At 68.6% G+C, this 15,186-nt stretch overlaps 1 protein-coding gene across 1 annotated transcript; it reads left to right on the forward strand.

Moving 5' to 3' along the window:
- Positions 1–15,122, forward strand: CHLRE_10g439750v5 (uncharacterized protein). The gene is made up of 25 exons (XM_043066775.1): positions 1–1,613; positions 1,846–2,001; positions 2,198–2,875; positions 3,114–3,398; positions 3,719–3,970; positions 4,272–4,433; positions 4,902–5,085; positions 5,442–5,695; positions 5,911–6,068; positions 6,374–6,586; positions 8,186–8,292; positions 8,481–8,604; positions 8,876–9,206; positions 9,490–9,677; positions 9,982–10,119; positions 10,437–10,563; positions 10,726–10,904; positions 11,247–11,772; positions 11,949–12,206; positions 12,455–12,628; positions 12,868–12,966; positions 13,174–13,350; positions 13,539–13,598; positions 13,941–14,144; positions 14,334–15,122. Exons 1-25 carry the CDS (start codon positions 321–323, stop codon positions 14,361–14,363), a joined length of 6,357 nt encoding a protein of 2,118 aa, XP_042920172.1. The 5' UTR covers positions 1–320; the 3' UTR covers positions 14,364–15,122.
- Positions 15,123–15,186: the final 64 nt, after the last annotated feature.

Genomic DNA, 15,186 nt, shown 5'->3' on the forward strand with positions numbered 1-15,186 from the left:
ATCGTGTCTATCAGACCTACTCTGTTACATTTAGTAGTTGGACCTGCTGGCCACCTGAGCCAGAGTCCTTGGTGTGTGGAGCCTTTCCTTACGCAGAGACTATGTTGGGCGCGAACTATGTTACGACTATAGCTTGCTTACATTATACTTATGTGTACGCATGATAGGGCCTAGAAAACAAGCCACTCGAAGCCGCTGAGCAATTTGACCGTCGGAATCCTAAGCTACACCTCCTCCCATATCTTGCAATGAGCTCCTAGCAATATTCTCTACCAGTGGACCTGCAGCCGAGGCGTTGAGACCTCGGTGAGGGCACCACCATGAGCCGAAAGAGGAGCGAGTTGTCGGACGCCATCCTGTGGCGACGTGAGCGACCTGGGACATGCGACCTCGCATCCTCTGGGCGCCGTCGGGGGGTCGGCACCCAGGGCGACGTCCAGGGCGCCGGTCGCCCCGCCACGGCGCTGGGCTGGGGCGAGGCCTCGTCAACGGGGCGCTCGCTAGGCCGTCCCTGGACCGCGGAGCACATTCCGGCGGCCCCTGCCTTTCGGAACGGCTCTGCTGGCGCCAACCGGCCCCCACCCAGTGCTCAGGCCTCCCACGCGTCACTGGCCAGCCGCGGCAGCAGCCTTCCGCCGCTGCCGCGCGGCGCGGTCACCACCGCCTGGCTCGCAGCCCCATCCACCGCGCGCTCCGGCGCCGCCTCCGCCCCGCTCACAACGCTGAGCTACGTGCCAGGCACCGACCCCGCGCCCGCCGAGCTCCTCGGCGACTTCCAAGAGGCGCTTTACCAGAACTGCCACCCGCAGCAGACCACCAGCCGCCTGCTGCGCCTGGGGGCCGGCACCCCTGGGCCCGGCACCGGCACGGGCCGCTTCACGCGCCGCGCGCAGAGCCCGAACCTAGCAGCCGGCGCGTCTAGCATGGGCGTAGGCGCGCCCTCCGGCCGCGGTGGTAGCCCAGTAGCCGGCGGCGGCGGCGGCGGTGGCGGCGGGGCGCTGAGCGGCGGCACCAACCCGGCCGCACACGTCCGCGCCCATAGCACCCCGAACGGCCAGGGCATTCCCTTGCCGGGCACTGGTCACGTGGGAGGTGGCGGCGGTGGTGGTGGCGGCGGAGCCGCCACGGCACGCGCGGCATCGCCCGGGCTCCGCACCATGTCGCCGCCGCCACTGCCGCCGCCGCCGCCACTCAACCCGGCCGCCCTGGCCGCCGCGTTCCCGGGCGTGCCCGGCGGCGCGATGGATACCACGGGTCTGAACCTGGACGGCGGCAGCGGCCGCACACCGGAGGCGGTGGCGGCGGTCAGCGGCCGAGTGCAGGCGGCGTGGAGCGCGATGGGACCCAGCCCCTCCTCATTGGCGGGGCCCCCGCAGGGGCGGGCGGGGCAGGGCGGCGCCGGCGGTGGCTGGGGTGCGGGTGTGGGTGTGGGTGCGGCGGGCGAGGTGGGTGGTGGCGGCGGGCGGCCCGGAGGCGCGGCTCCGGGTCATGGCACCGGGCGACACGGCGGCGGCGGCGGCGGCGGTGGAGGAGGGCGGGAGCAGGGCGCCATGCTGGAGGACGCGCGGCGGCTGGCGGCGCAGGCGGCAGAGGTGCTGTACGGCAGTGAGACGGTGGGTGCGAGAACTCTGCTGGTGTGTGTGTGTGTGTGTGTGTGTGTGTGTGTGTGTGTGTGTGTGCTCTCGTGGGCGTGTGAGTTGTGCACTCATTGATAGCGGGCTGTACTGGAGAGCAGCCTTGGGCATTCCCGTACTGCATAGGTACAGAACCTTGTGATGCACGTTTACGGTCAGCGGCACACACAATCACCGATTCCGCGGCCCCCTACACCGGTACGGTATACAGGAGGTGTCCGCCTCCGACCGCGCCGCGGCGGCACTGGCTCTTCAGCAGCTGGAGGCGCTGCTGGGTCGCAAGGAGGTGTCGGCGGCGGCGCTGGGGCAGGCGGCTCGCAGCCTCAAGACAGACGTGGGCCGGGAGCTGCACTTCAGCGAGAAGCAGGTCAGGGAGGTGGGGGTGCAGGTGGGGTGGATTCGGGTTGGGTGGGTGGAGGAGACGGCCAGGCACACGATACACGCAGCATCGCGCGGGGCTGGGCCTTTCGCGGGCTGGGGTAATGTGGTTGGCTTGTGAGGTGCCTCCGGTTGCCCGTGCGGGGCGTCACCGAGTGCCAATCAACCCCTCCTTGCCGCTGCAGATGTCGTTCGCTGCAGCTCAGATCAAGGTCCTGGACCGGCAGCAGGAGCGCCTGCGCCAGCACTACAACCCGCGACTGCTGCAGGCGCCACACCCGCCGCCGCTGCCGTTGCCCGACCCCACCGCCGCCGCCACCGTCCAGCCCGACGATTTGCAGGGCTTGGCGGCGGCTGGAGGCGGCGGCGGCAGCGGCCGCGGCGACGGGTCGGTTGAGGAGGGGCCGGAGAGTCCCACGATGCGATATGGGGTTATGGGGGGAGGCGGTCAGCAGGCGGTGCCAGGGGTGGGCGGCATGCTCGATGGCGGCGGCAGCGCCGGCAACTGGTGGGGCGGCGGCGGCGGCGGCGGCTACGGAGGGCAGGGAATGGAGCCGGAAGCCAGCAAGGCGGGTGGTAATGCGGGTGGCGGCGGCGGCGGCGGCAGCTTTGTGTCGTTCGGCATTGGCGGCGGCGGCGGCGGTAGCGGCTGCAGCACAGACCGCTGGAACCTGGCGGACGCGATGGAGCGGACGCTGCAGCTGCGGGCGCTGTCGCGGGCGGAGGCGGCGCTGGCGGGCGTGGCGGCGGCGCGGGCGGAGGCGGAGCGGCCCCGGAGCAGCGGCGCGGGGGAGGGCCCTGGCGGCCTGGACGTGGAGGAGCTGAGGCTGTTGAAGCACATGCCGGGGGCGCCGGGCGCTGGGGTGAGTGCGGCGGGGCAGGCGGGGGGAGGCGGGCGGAGGGGGGGCAGGCAGGTGCATGCGGTGGGATGGGGCGGCTGCAAGCGCTACGGTGGCTTTCACCTGGCAGCGCAACTCACACTGCATGGGTACATGTGTGTGCGGTAAAGGACCACACCATACACCCATACACACCTCTACTTCACACTGCATGCTCACGCGTTTTGCAATGGCGACAACAACAACCAACAACCAACAACAGGACCAGCCGCTGTCATACCTCGGTGTTAACGTGCGGCGCGCGCCCACGCCCTTGCCCGGTGGCGAGGCGGCGGCGGCAGCCAGCTTCATGCGCGGCGCCGGAGCCGGAGCCGGTGGCGGCGGCGGCGGCGGCGGCGGCTCTGCTGCTGCGTGGGATCCCAACAGCACCCTGCAGTGGTCCAACCGCGGCATCAGCACCCAGAAGATGCCGCTGCTGCGGGAGGTGCTGAGCCAGTCGCCGCGGCTGGTGCGGCTGTGCCTGGGGGGCAACAAGCTGTGCAACGAGGTGCGCGGCAACGGAGGGGGGGGGCGTGTGGGGGCGTGTGCGTCCCGTCGCTGCGGTTGCTGCAGTTGCTTGAAGAGAGAGACCGCCGCGTGTGTGAGTCCCCAACCGGCTTGCGCTTAACCCCACAATCACCATGCACACGACCGGCCCTTCACCTGCGCGCCCTGGCCCACCACAAGCTCCACAAGCCCGGGCCTGCCATGCTGCGGCCTCATGGATGATGCGCCGCTGAAAATGGGGGGGGCGGCGCTGTTCCGCCTGCACCCCAAACCCCAACCCCAAACCCGAACCCCACCATGACACGCTGCCGCCCGCCACAGGACGTAATGGAGCTGATGCTGCTGTTGTCGGAGCCGTCCGCGCCCCGGGTCACGGAGCTCGACCTGGAGCAGAACACCCACCTCAGTTGGCGCTGCGCACTGCCGCTGGCGCTGGCACTGGGCATGAGTCCGGACGCCAGCACGGCGGTGGCGGCGGACTGGGCGGCGGTGGCGGCGGCGCTGCCCCCCGGCTCCGCCGCCACCCCGGCCTCGGTGGTGCTGCCGTCGTTTGTGCCCTCGGCGCGGGAGAAGGTGCGTGTGAGCCCGGGGTCGCGTGGGGTCATGCGGGGCGGCACTGCGGCAGGAAGCCGCAAGGCGCCGGGGCGTGCAGGCGTTTATGTTGCCTGCTGCGGCGTGCGCATGTGTTGTTGGAGAGCACAAGGCAGGAATACATAAGGCATGACGCGGTGTGCGATGCCGGCGTGCCGGCGTGCCAGCTGTGTTTGGAAACACGAGATGGGGGAAGCGTTGTGAGCAGACGTTGTGTACAATGCTTGTGTGCCGCTGTGTGTGTAAAAGGAAACGAAAGCCCTGTGTGTGCGCGCACGTGCAGATCCGGCGGCTGCCCCTCCAGCGCCTGGGCCTGTCGGGTGTGAAGCTGGGCGACAAGGGCGCGGCAGCGCTGGCGGAGGGCCTTCGCGCCAACAGCAGCCTGCTGGAGCTGGACCTGCAGCGGTGCGGCCTCACGGACGTGGGCGGCAGCCTGCTGTTCGAGGTGAGGGGGGGGGGCGCGGGGGGGGGGGTCCGGTGGGGGTTTGCAAGGATGCTTGGAAAAGCGGCACAGGGGGGCTGCAGATATCAGCCGAAACTAAAGCAAGCTCAATGCAGTAGAGCGAGGGGGGTATGTGCCCGAGCCCAATGAACTAGGTCTTAATACGGCAGTCTAGGAATCGTCGCCGGGGGGGGCTGGGGGGAGCTGGGGAGGTTGTAGATACCAGCCCAAGCTAACTACCGCACGCAGCATAAGTTTGTGAGGGGCTAGTTGGGACAGGGAGCTAGGGGCGGGGAGCTGGGAAGGGGTTATGGATTGGGGGCGCGTGGCCGGAGGCTTGGGCTGTGCCGCATGGGTGTTCCTTGGTGGAGGAGCTGTCCTGGACGTTTGTGGTGGAAGTTGCGCCCGCTTCAACCGATTCCTTTGATTACCTCTACTGCCACGACCTCGCTTCCTCCTCTCCTGCTGCAGGTGCTGGGCTCCAACATCACCCTCCAGCGGCTGGACTGCAGCTGGAACACCCTGCGGGCGGAGAGCGGGCGGGTGCTGGAGGTGGCGCTGGCGGGCAACGCGGGGCTGCGGGAGCTGGGCCTGGCGCACAACGGGCTGGCGGACGTGGACGGCGCGCGGGTGCTCAAGGGACTGCTCAGCCACGGTGCGTGGGAGGGGAGTGGGGAGGGGGTGGGGGTGGGTTGGAGGGTGGGGGTGGGGTGGGGGTGGGGTGGGGGTGGGAGGGGGGGGTGAGATGCCCGAGCCCGCGGAATGGCGCTCGGTATTGTGACGGCACTTACCTCGTGTTACCCTCCAGTCTCCGACACACACACGCATGTACACACACATACACACACACGCACACACACACACACACACACACACACACACACACACACACACACACACACACACACACACACAATCTAGCCATGCTGCCTAGCCCCTTCCATCTACCTTCTCCTCCCTTCATGGACGACGGCTCCTCTTTATCCCCCCCCCCTGCTCCCATACACCCAGGCAAATGGCTGCGAGTGGACCTGACCCACAACAACCTGGGTCCGGGCGCCTGCATGATGGCGGCGGAGCTGTTCAGGCGACTGGGCGAGGCGGCGGCGGCGGCCGTGCGGCGGGGCGGGTACGCGGAGGCCTGGGGCCCGGGCGGCGGCGGCGGTGCGGTGGCTGTGTCTGCGGGCTCGCCGCGGCGGCTGCAGGCGCTGGCCTCGCAGCGTGCCGCCAGCTTCCTGCGGCGGGGCGGCGGCGGCGAGGGCTTGGTGAGCTTGGCTGCAGGCGCACACGGGCACCGGTTACTGCGCAGCCACGTCGGCCCTCCCTGCGTGTGGAACCTAACTTACGTGGAACTGCTCCATCCACATGCCTGCCATGACGCTGCATTCTGCCCGCTCCAAATCGCACAATTGAAACCAAGCTCACAATACCAAACCATTAACCAAACCTTCTCACCACCTCCACACCACACCACCTGCAGCTGGACGGCCCCGAGCGCTCCAGCGCCAGCCTGTGTGCCAGCCCCACCGGCCGCGGCGGAGGCGGCGGCGGCGACGGCTGCCACCTGGGCGGCCAGCTGGCAGTGGGTCAGCCCGCACTGCTGCTGGACGGCAACCCGCTGGGCAACACAGGGCTGCGGTGCGTGGCAGCGCGCGTGTGACAGAGTGTGTGTGTGTGTGTGTGTGTGTGTTATGTGTGTGTGTGTGTGTGTGTGCGTGTGTCTGTGTGTATTATAAGCAGGCAGGCAAGCAACAAGCGTGTGTGTGCGTGCACGGGTCAGGCTGCAGGGCTGCGCTTCGTCTCCTATGCGGCCCGAAATCTCCTCTTCACCAACGGCTCCGTCCTCCCTCCTCCCTCGTCCTCCTCCCTCCTCCTCCCTCCTCCTCCCTCCTCCCTCCTCCTCCTCCCTCCTCCCTCCTCCTCCGCCCGCCTTCCTACCTCAGCATCCTGCTGTCTGGCCTGGACGCCATGTCGCGCGGTGTGGCTGACGCCGCCGGCCTGGCGCCGCCCGCCCACTCCTCGCTGGACGGCTCGCCGCCCGGTCTGCCGCCCTCGCCGCTGGCGCTGTCCATCGCGCACTGCAACGTGGCGCCGCCCAGCGACCGCTCCGCGGGGGCGAATGCGGAGGAGGGGGCGGCCAACCCCTTCCTGCCCAGGTGGGGGCTGTGTGTGGTGCGGGTTGTGTGTGGGGCGGGCTGTGTGTGGGGCGGGTTGTGTGTGGGGCGGGTTGTGTGTGGGGCGGGTTGTGTGGGGGGCGGGCTGTGTGGGGGGCGGGTTGTGTGTGGGGCGGGTTGTGTGGGGGGCGGGCTGTGTGGGGGGCGGGCTGTGTGGGGGGCGGGCTGTGTGGGGGGCGGGTTGTGTGTGGGGCGGGTTGTGTGTGGGGCGGGTTGTGTGGGGGGCGGGTTGTGTGTGGGGCGGGTTGTGTGGGGGGCGGGTTGTGTGGGGGGCGGGTTGTGTGGGGGGCGGGTTGTGTGGGGGGCGGGCTGTGTGTGGGGCGGGTTGTGTGTGGGGCGGGTTGTGTGTGGGGCGGGCTGTGTGTGGGGCGGGCTGTGTGTGGGGCGGGTTGTGTGTGGGGCGGGTTGTGTGGGGGGCGGGTTGTGTGGGGGGCGGGCTGTGTGGGGGGCGGGCTGTGTGTGGGGCGGGTTGTGTGTGGGGCGGGTTGTGTGGGGGGCGGGTTGTGTGTGGGGCGGGTTGTGTGTGGGGCGGGTTGTGTGGGGGGCGGGTTGTGTGGGGGGCGGGTTGTGTGGGGGGCGGGCTGTGTGGGGGGCGGGTTGTGTGTGGGGCGGGCTGTGTGTGGGGCGGGCTGTGTGTGGGGCGGGTTGTGTGGGGGGCGGGTTGTGTGTGGGGCGGGTTGTGTGTGGGGCGGGCTGTGTGTGGGGCGGGTTGTGTGGGGGGCGGGTTGTGTGTGGGGCGGGCTGTGTGTGGGGCGGGCTGTGTGTGGGGCGGGTTGTGTGTGGGGCGGGTTGTGTGTGGGGCGGGCTGTGTGGGGGGCGGGTTGTGTGGGGGGCGGGCTGTGTGGGGGGCGGGCTGTGTGTGGGGCGGGTTGTGTGTGGGGCGGGTTGTGTGTGGTGCGGGCTGTGTGGGGCGGGCTGTGTGTGGGGCGGGTTGTGTGTGGGGCGGGTTGTGTGTGGGGCGGGTTGTGTGTGGGGCGGGCTGTGTGTGGGGCGGGTTGTGTGTGGGGCGGGCTGTGTGGGGGGCGGGCTGTGTGTGGGGCGGGTTGTGTGTGGGGCGGGTTGTGTGGGGGGCGGGTTGTGTGTGGGGCGGGCTGTGTGTGGGGCGGGCTGTGTGGGGGGCGGGCTGTGTGTGGGGCGGGTTGTGTGTGGGGCGGGTTGTGTGTGGGGCGGGTTGTGTGGGGGGCGGGCTGTGTGTGGTGCGGGTTGTGTGGGGGGCGGGTTGTGTGTGGGGCGGGTTGTGTGGGGGGCGGGTTGTGTGTGGGGCGGGTTGTGTGGGGGGCGGGCTGTGTGTGGGGCGGGTTGTGTGTGGGGCGGGTTGTGTGTGGGGCGGGTTGTGTGTGGGGCGGGTTGTGTGGGGGGCGGGCTGTGTGTGGGGCGGGCTGTGTGTGGGGCGGGTTGTGTGGGGGGCGGGTTGTGTGTGGGGCGGGCTGTGTGGGGGGCGGGCTGTGTGGGGGTGAGAGGTGGTGGACTAGGTGAGCTCTGTGTGAGAGGTTTGCGTCACCTGAGCTGAGACGTGTCTGGAAGGCTGAAGTGCTGTGAACGCATGTGCGTGCGTGTGTGTGCATGATGTGCGTACTGCAGTATCGCGGTGTTGTGCCGGCCGGAGGGCGCGGCAGGCGCCGGCAAGGACGGCAAGGACGGCAAGAAGAAGGCGGCCGCGGCGGCCAAGCCTGCCAAAGAGGGAAAAGGTGTGTGTGGGCCTTGCTGTCCGCGTCTACCTAGTCGTGCCTGGAAAGTAGGACCCGCCGAACACCTTGCCATTGTCTTGCGCAAGCTGCTAGTCCTGCTCATGTCAAGAGCTCAGTGTCCTTGTCAACACCCACCACCACAACAACCACTACCACAACCACCACCCAACAACAACAACAACCCCCAGACGGCAAGGGCAAGGGCAAGGGCGACAAGGGCGGCGGCGGCGATGACGGCGGCCGGCCCCCGGTGGCGCCCCTCACACTGCAATCGCCGCACCTGGACCTGCAGAGCCCCGCCGGCATGTACAGGTGGGGGCGCGGCGGCGGTGGGCGGGGGGTGCGGTGGGGGACGAGCAATGCCGTACGGTACTGACCGTACGGCGATAGAGAGGCACAGGCAGCTGCATGCAAGGTCGGGGCACGGCCTGCTCCGGTGTGCACCCGCGTACACGAGTTCGCCCGGCCTGCCGCATGTGGACAAACACCAGGACCCTCCCCGCCCCTCTACCCTCCCTTCCTGCCTCCTGCCTAACCCTCACACACACCCCGTCCTCCCTGCCCCGCAAACACGCACCCCCAGCCTGGACCTGGCCCACCCCGGCACCTCCGCCCTGGTCTCCTACCTCCTGCGCCTCCGACAAACCTTGGAGGCTGCAGTCGCCGCCGGCGCCGCCCACGGCGTGGCCCTCTCCCTCGTGGACATAACCGTCAACGGCCGACCTGTACGAACCGACGCGCTCGCCGGTCTGGTGGCGGGCTGGAGCGAGGGGCGACTGGAGCTGACGGTGCGGGCGCCGGCTCAGTTGGCGGTGGAGGCGCCGGCGCCCCTGTCTGCGGCGGTGGTGGAGTGGCTGGCTGGGCTGATGGCGGACCCGGCGGCCTCGCCACTGTGGAAGCTGGCGGTGGTGCAGGTGAGAGGGTGGGAGCGGGTTGGAGGAGGGAGGAGGGGGAGGAGAGAGGGGGAGAGGGTTGTGGGTCAGCGTGTCCCCTGTGTGTGTGGGGAGGAATGGGGAGGGCTGTGCGGAGGCGGTTACCGTTATGCGCCTGCCGCTTGGGGCGGCGGTCCGAGGCATTCGGGGCGTGTGCTGGTGGGCCGGAGGGTGGGGGTACGTCCGTGCTCATCTCCACCCACTCTCGCGTCTCACCATGTCGCTGACGCCGACGGCTGCCCCCGTGTGCCTGCCACTGTGCCAGGCCGCCGGCGCGTGCTGCTACTTCACCCCGGGCCAGTGCGTGGCGCTGCTGTCGGGATTCGACCCGCAGTCCGCCGAGTTTGTGGCGGCGGCCCAGATGCTGTACGCGCGCAGTGTGCAGCCGCTGGCGTTCTGGCAGCAGGTGCTGCCGCGCTTCACGCCGCCGCAGGAGGAGGCGCTGAGGGCCATGTGGGTGCCGCGTGCCGCGTGGCGGGGGGGGGGGAGGAGGATGGCGCTTGGTCTGTGTGGGGTGCGGCGCGGCTGGTGCTCCACTGCTGCCACTGCTTGCCGGCACGTCGGCCGGTACTGGCGTGGCTTGCGGTGCTGGCGTGCCCGTCCTGTGCTGCCTCGCCCACACGTGTCCCTTTCCCTGGTCTCACTCCTTACCTGCGCCGCCTCCTTCGCTGGGCATGTAACACCCTCCTCCATTGCCGCCCTGCTGCCGCCTGCTGCCGCCCCTCCTCCTCCTCCCCGTCCCCCGGTCCGCTCACAGGGTGGGTGACCTGAGGGCGCTGGACCTGGGCTGCCCCATGGGCCGCTACGCGCTCAACCTGAGCCGCCAGGTGGACCGCTTCGTGGCGCTGAGGCTGCAGCTGGCCTCGGCGCTGGAGGCCTCCTGGCTGGGATGCAGGTGAGGCACACAGGCAGAGAGGCGCAGGCAAACAGAAGGGGTGGGGCGGGGCGGGACAGCAGCAGCGGCAGTAGTAGCGGGGCGGGGCAGCAGTGGCAGTAGCGGGGCCGGGTGGGGCGGGGTGGGGCGGGAGAAGCCGTCAGGGAATGGCAATCTCGGCAGTCTACAGGGCAGGAACAGGGCAGGACCTGGGGACTTCCTTCCCAGGGCGCGAGCACCACTACCGTGTTTACTCCGTTGCTTTACTCCGTTGCCCCCACCACCCCCACCCCCACCACTTCTCCTCCGCCCCTACCCAACCCACTACCCCCCTGCAGGTACTACATCAACTGGCTAAACGCGTCGCTCAACGGCCAGCCACTGGACACGGCCGGGCTCATGCGCATCCGCGACTTCGCGCTGCCCGGGGCGGGCGTGCTGAGGCTGGACTACGTGTCATACAGGGTGAGGGCCCGAGGGGGAGTGGGCGGGTTTGTATGTTCCACGCAAACAGCAGTTGATTGTCAACGAATAAAGAGAATGGGTTGGTCTCGCAGTTTCCTGACCTGCTGCCGCCTCGCTGCTCCGTCACCTTTTTTACCGGGTCCCCGCCCCCTCACTCTGCAGAAGCCCGGTCCCGACGCCGTCCCTGCCTCCCGGGACGAGTTGGCGGAGCTTCAGGCCGTACTGCGCGGCATCAACATCTCCCACATCGCCGCGGGACTGGCGGTCAGGCGGATCGCCGACCCGCCGCCGCCGCCGCCCAAGCAGGAGCCGCCGCGCAGTGCCCACGCCTCGCGGCGCAAGTAAGCGCCGCCTTGAGTGTGATTGTGATTGTGACGAATGCACAGCGCTCCTTCTAGCAAGGTCCATACAAGCGCCTGAAAAATGAGTTGGCATTGCGCGGCCGCGCGGCCTCCGCTGCCACAGGCACACCGTAGCTTTCGCGCGTCCGCATTCTCGCCCATGACATGACACGCCATCAACAACCACACACACACACACACACACACACACGCACACACACACACACACACACACACGTCGTCTGGGCGGGCTTTCGTTTCGTTTTTTAACACACACACACACACACACACACACACTCCCTAACATCGCCTGCTCGCTGGGGGGCATCGTGGCGCTCACAGGCAGCAGGCGCCCGCGGCGCCGCCCAAGCCCAAGCCGCGCCTGTCAGCTCTGCAGCTGCTGCGGACGCCGCTAGAGGCAGTAGCGCTCATCCTCGCCAAGCCCGCGCCGCCGCCGCCGCCGCAACCCGACGCCAACGGCGTCGTGGCGCCGCCGCCGCCTCCCCCCACCAGCTGGGTCTCAGCCTGCGGCTTCAGCCCCGCCCACCTCTTCCGCCGCGCCGGCATGGTCCTGCCAGAGTGCTCATTCAGTGGGTACGACGTGCCGCCGCGAGCGTCCACCGACGGCGAGCGGCCGTACTCAGCCAAGGCACAGAGCTTCGGGCGGCGGCCCACGCGGGACGGCTCGGCCGCGCCGGAGCGGGCGAGTGCAGCGGCGGGAGGTGGCGGCGGCGGGCCGGAGAAGGCGGCGGCCGGCGGCAAGGGGGGCAAGGTCGCGAGGGGCGACAAGGCCCGGCGGAAGAGCGGCACGGGCGGCGGCAAGGAAGGCGGCCAGGCGGACGAGGGGGCGGCGTGGCAGCGGGCCCGGGTAAGTGAAAGGGAGGCCAGATTGGATAGGTTGGCGCCGCAAAGAGGTGGGGCCCGCAACGGTTGCATGAGCCGGACTCGGTTTCGGTGATTACGGTAGTGAGGAGAATAGCACACCGCGTTCCTCGTCTTCTGCCCTCAACACGTACCCTCTCGCGCCTCCTGCCCTCCGCCCAGGCCGAGCACCACGCCTCTCTGCTCCTGGCCGTGCACCAAGCCAAGGACCTGCCGCTGCTGGCCTGCAAGCTGGGAGCCGCGCACCTGGCCGCGGCGGTGGCCGCCATACTGCGGGAGCCGGGCGGGCCGCGCGCGGCGGCGGCGCTGCTGGCGGCGCTGCCCCCGCTGGCGGCCGTCAAGTTCCTGTACGACCAGGCCGACCCCAGCCCCTGCCTGCTGCCGCCCGAGGTCCGCAAGACGCTGCTGGGACTCATGCCGGTGAGCCGGCGCCAGCGCGTGTGTTGTCAGAAAGCACCATGTGGAAGGGAAACGCATGACCATGTGTGCGATACGATGCTATGCGATGCTCGCAGTGTCGTATGTTGGTTTGTGTAGATGTGGTGAGGAATGCTAACGTTTGCGCCCCCGACCATGCAAGCCTTGCGAAATCTGACCAGGAAACGCGCCGCGCCGGAAGCTGAAGCCCCAATCCCCACCACACCTTGCCGCGGGTTTGCCCACCGCAGCTGGCTCCTGAGCGGCTCAAGTGCTACGAGGCCGCCGCCCGGGCCGCCAGTGAGGCCGCCCTGCAGCGCACACGCCGCGTGCGCACGGCGCTCAACCTGTGGGCGGCGGAGCGCTACCTGAGCGCGGAGCAGCTCACAGCCATCCTGGGCACCCTGCACTACGAGAGCGACCGGGTGAGGCGCGGCGGGCTTATGGAACACTGTGGCAGGCTCGGCAATCAACCTTCCGAATGCCGGACGTGCAAGGCACCGTGTCAAGCGCACGGCCGTCAGGCGTGTTTGATAAGATGTTGATCATGTGTTGTGCCGCCTCCGCTGCCTCCTCCTCTCACCCCTGCTGCCGCTGCCGCCCTCCCTCCTCCTCTCACCCCTGCTGCCGCTGCCGCTGCCGCCCTACTTCCGCCTCCTGACAGATCACCGCCATGGTGGTGCTGTGGCCGCGTGTGGTGCGGGGCGGCTGGAAGAGGACGTACGAGCGCCTGTCGCCCGCGGAGCAGCGCCAGGTCATGATGGTGCGTGGCGCCGCGATGGGAGCGACGTGCCAACTGCCACCGGGCCCGGACCCAACTGGCGACATGCTCAGCGGCTGTGCACCCACCGCTTGGATGAATGCGCGCACACACACATACACGCACACAACACACACCTGACACTTCCCCCGCTCCTGCCCCCGGCCCTGCCCCCGCCCGTGCCCCTGCCCTCTCCCTCCTCCCCCTCAGCGCCTGGGCCACTGGCACGTGTACTCCTGTCTGGCCGACCCCCACGGCATCGCCTTTGCGCTGGACTTGGGCGAGCCGGAGCAGAAGGACATCGCGCGGGAGCTGGTGCGGGCGGCGGTCAAGGAGACCCTGCGGGCGAGGCAGGACGCCCGGGCGCGAGGCGGCGGCGGCGCGGCGGTGAGGATTTGGGGGCATGGGTGGCGCGGGAGGCGCGGAGGGCGCGATGGCTGGGGCTGGGTGTGTGTGTAGCAGCCTGCGATGTCGCCGTAGGCACTAGTAGTAGTGCTGGTTGCAAAGTGGCGCTGGCGCTGACGTGTGTGGCTGCTCCTACTCTGCTGCCTTCTGCCTGCTGGGCGCGCCTGCAGGGCAACATCCAGACGCTGCTGGAGCTGCGCGGCAACGGCAACCCCGTGTCCATTCCCGAGGTGGGGGCGGGCGTACGTGCCATGCATGCATGCAGGTGTACTTGTAATATGTGCCTCATTCCCACACCTTCCCTCGCAAATTCATACCGAACAACGAAAATGGAACAAGATATGTGTGTATTTGGGGGGGGGGTTGCCGGCCGTGTCTCCCCGCTCGTCGCGTTGCTCCTTTCCCTGCAGGTGTCCTGCTGCCGCGTGCGCGCCCAGACCGACACTCCTTCCGCCTGCCCCTCTCCACAACCCACACAACCGCGTTGTCACCCACTTGCCCTCGCACTACCCCGCCGCCCATTCCTGCCATTCCACCCGCCCATTCCACTCACCCACTCCAAACGCCCACAGGACGAGAAGCTGTGGACCATGGCAGAGTCCAACTTCCGCACCCTGGACTTTCTGTACTCGCCCACCTTCGAGCAGAGCCTGGCGCAGGTGACTGCCAGCACTGTCAAGATACAGCGCTTCTGGCAGGGCGTGCGGGCGCGGCGGCAGGCGGGGTCGCTACCCCCGCCGTCGCCCTCGGCGTTAACCGACGTGGAGGGCATAGAGGTGGGAGGAGGGAGAACGTGAAGGATTTTGGTGAAAGAAGTGCGGGGGGAGTGTTAGGCTGTGACTGCTTCTCTGGTGGCGTGCGGGCGCGCCCTCTGAAGTAACCCCTGGGTGTGCTTTGGCATCAGATGTCCACGCGCGCTGGCTGTGTCTCGACAGTGTGCTCCTCTGCTGCGCCTCCCCGCGCAGACCTCCGCGGAGCCCAGCGCCTCCGCCTGAGCAGTGGCCGCTGGTGCTGCAGACAGACAGTGCTCACACGAAACGGCCGCAGGGGGTTTGACGTAGAGATGGGCGTGCCTCGCGCCCGCGCAACTCCTCCTCACTGCCGTCTCTGTACGATGGACTTGTAGCTCAGGGAATGGCTCTGGGCGGGCTGAGCGCATGCCGTGTGGATCCTCCCCTGTCAGTACTTCGCTGACAGCACAGCCCACGTGTGTGGTGGCTCCACTATAATGCATGGCTCTGATGCTCGGGGAAGCCGCGGCTCACGTGCATAGGATTATCAATGCATACCATATGGCGTGTGGCATGTGTTCCATGCATGGCGAAGAAACCGTGTCTCTTCTGCGACGATGATGTGGACGCATGCGTATGTGATGGCCAAGAACGCTAAAGAAATCCAAATGCCTCCTGTGACCTGCCTTGTGCTAGTACTGCTGCTGTTGTTTCGCCATGGTACGACGCTCGGGTTGTTTTATGCTGGGGCGTTCGCGTGTCGCGTGGTTGTGCAGCTGCTGCTCCTACGCCATGTTTGGCATGGAGTGCCGGGGACGGGCGCACGTCTGTCTGTCACGGCTGTGGGCGTACCTCTGATACGGGCCCGGCATCCCGCGGCCTACCAGGATGAGGGGACACGGTCACGTGGTACTACGGTGCTCTGTGGCACATGACGTGAGTAGTAAGATTGCCCTGAGGTGGCCCGTGCTGCAAATGCACAAACACAAGAGAGCATGGAAGCCCATGTAATCATCAATGCGTGGCGGCTGTCGCGCGCAGCAATGCATTCAGCGGCCTGCAGTGGCAGCCATCAGTGAAGGGTAAA

The sequence above is a fragment of the Chlamydomonas reinhardtii genome, chromosome 10, assembly GCF_000002595.2.
Source record: "Chlamydomonas reinhardtii strain CC-503 cw92 mt+ chromosome 10, whole genome shotgun sequence".
In the NCBI taxonomy this organism is placed as follows: Eukaryota; Viridiplantae; Chlorophyta; class Chlorophyceae; order Chlamydomonadales; family Chlamydomonadaceae; genus Chlamydomonas; species Chlamydomonas reinhardtii.

Bases quoted from the DNA above. Each gene is read 5' to 3' on its own strand.
- CHLRE_10g439750v5 (XM_043066775.1), top strand. From the start codon at position 321: ATGAGCCGAAAGAGGAGCGAGTTGTCGGACGCCATCCTGTGGCGACGT. The intron at 11,773-11,948 runs GTAAGTGAAAGG...CCCTCCGCCCAG, and splicing joins CGGCGTGGCAGCGGGCCCGG to GCCGAGCACCACGCCTCTCT. The intron at 13,351-13,538 runs GTGAGGATTTGG...GCGCGCCTGCAG, and splicing joins GAGGCGGCGGCGGCGCGGCG to GGCAACATCCAGACGCTGCT.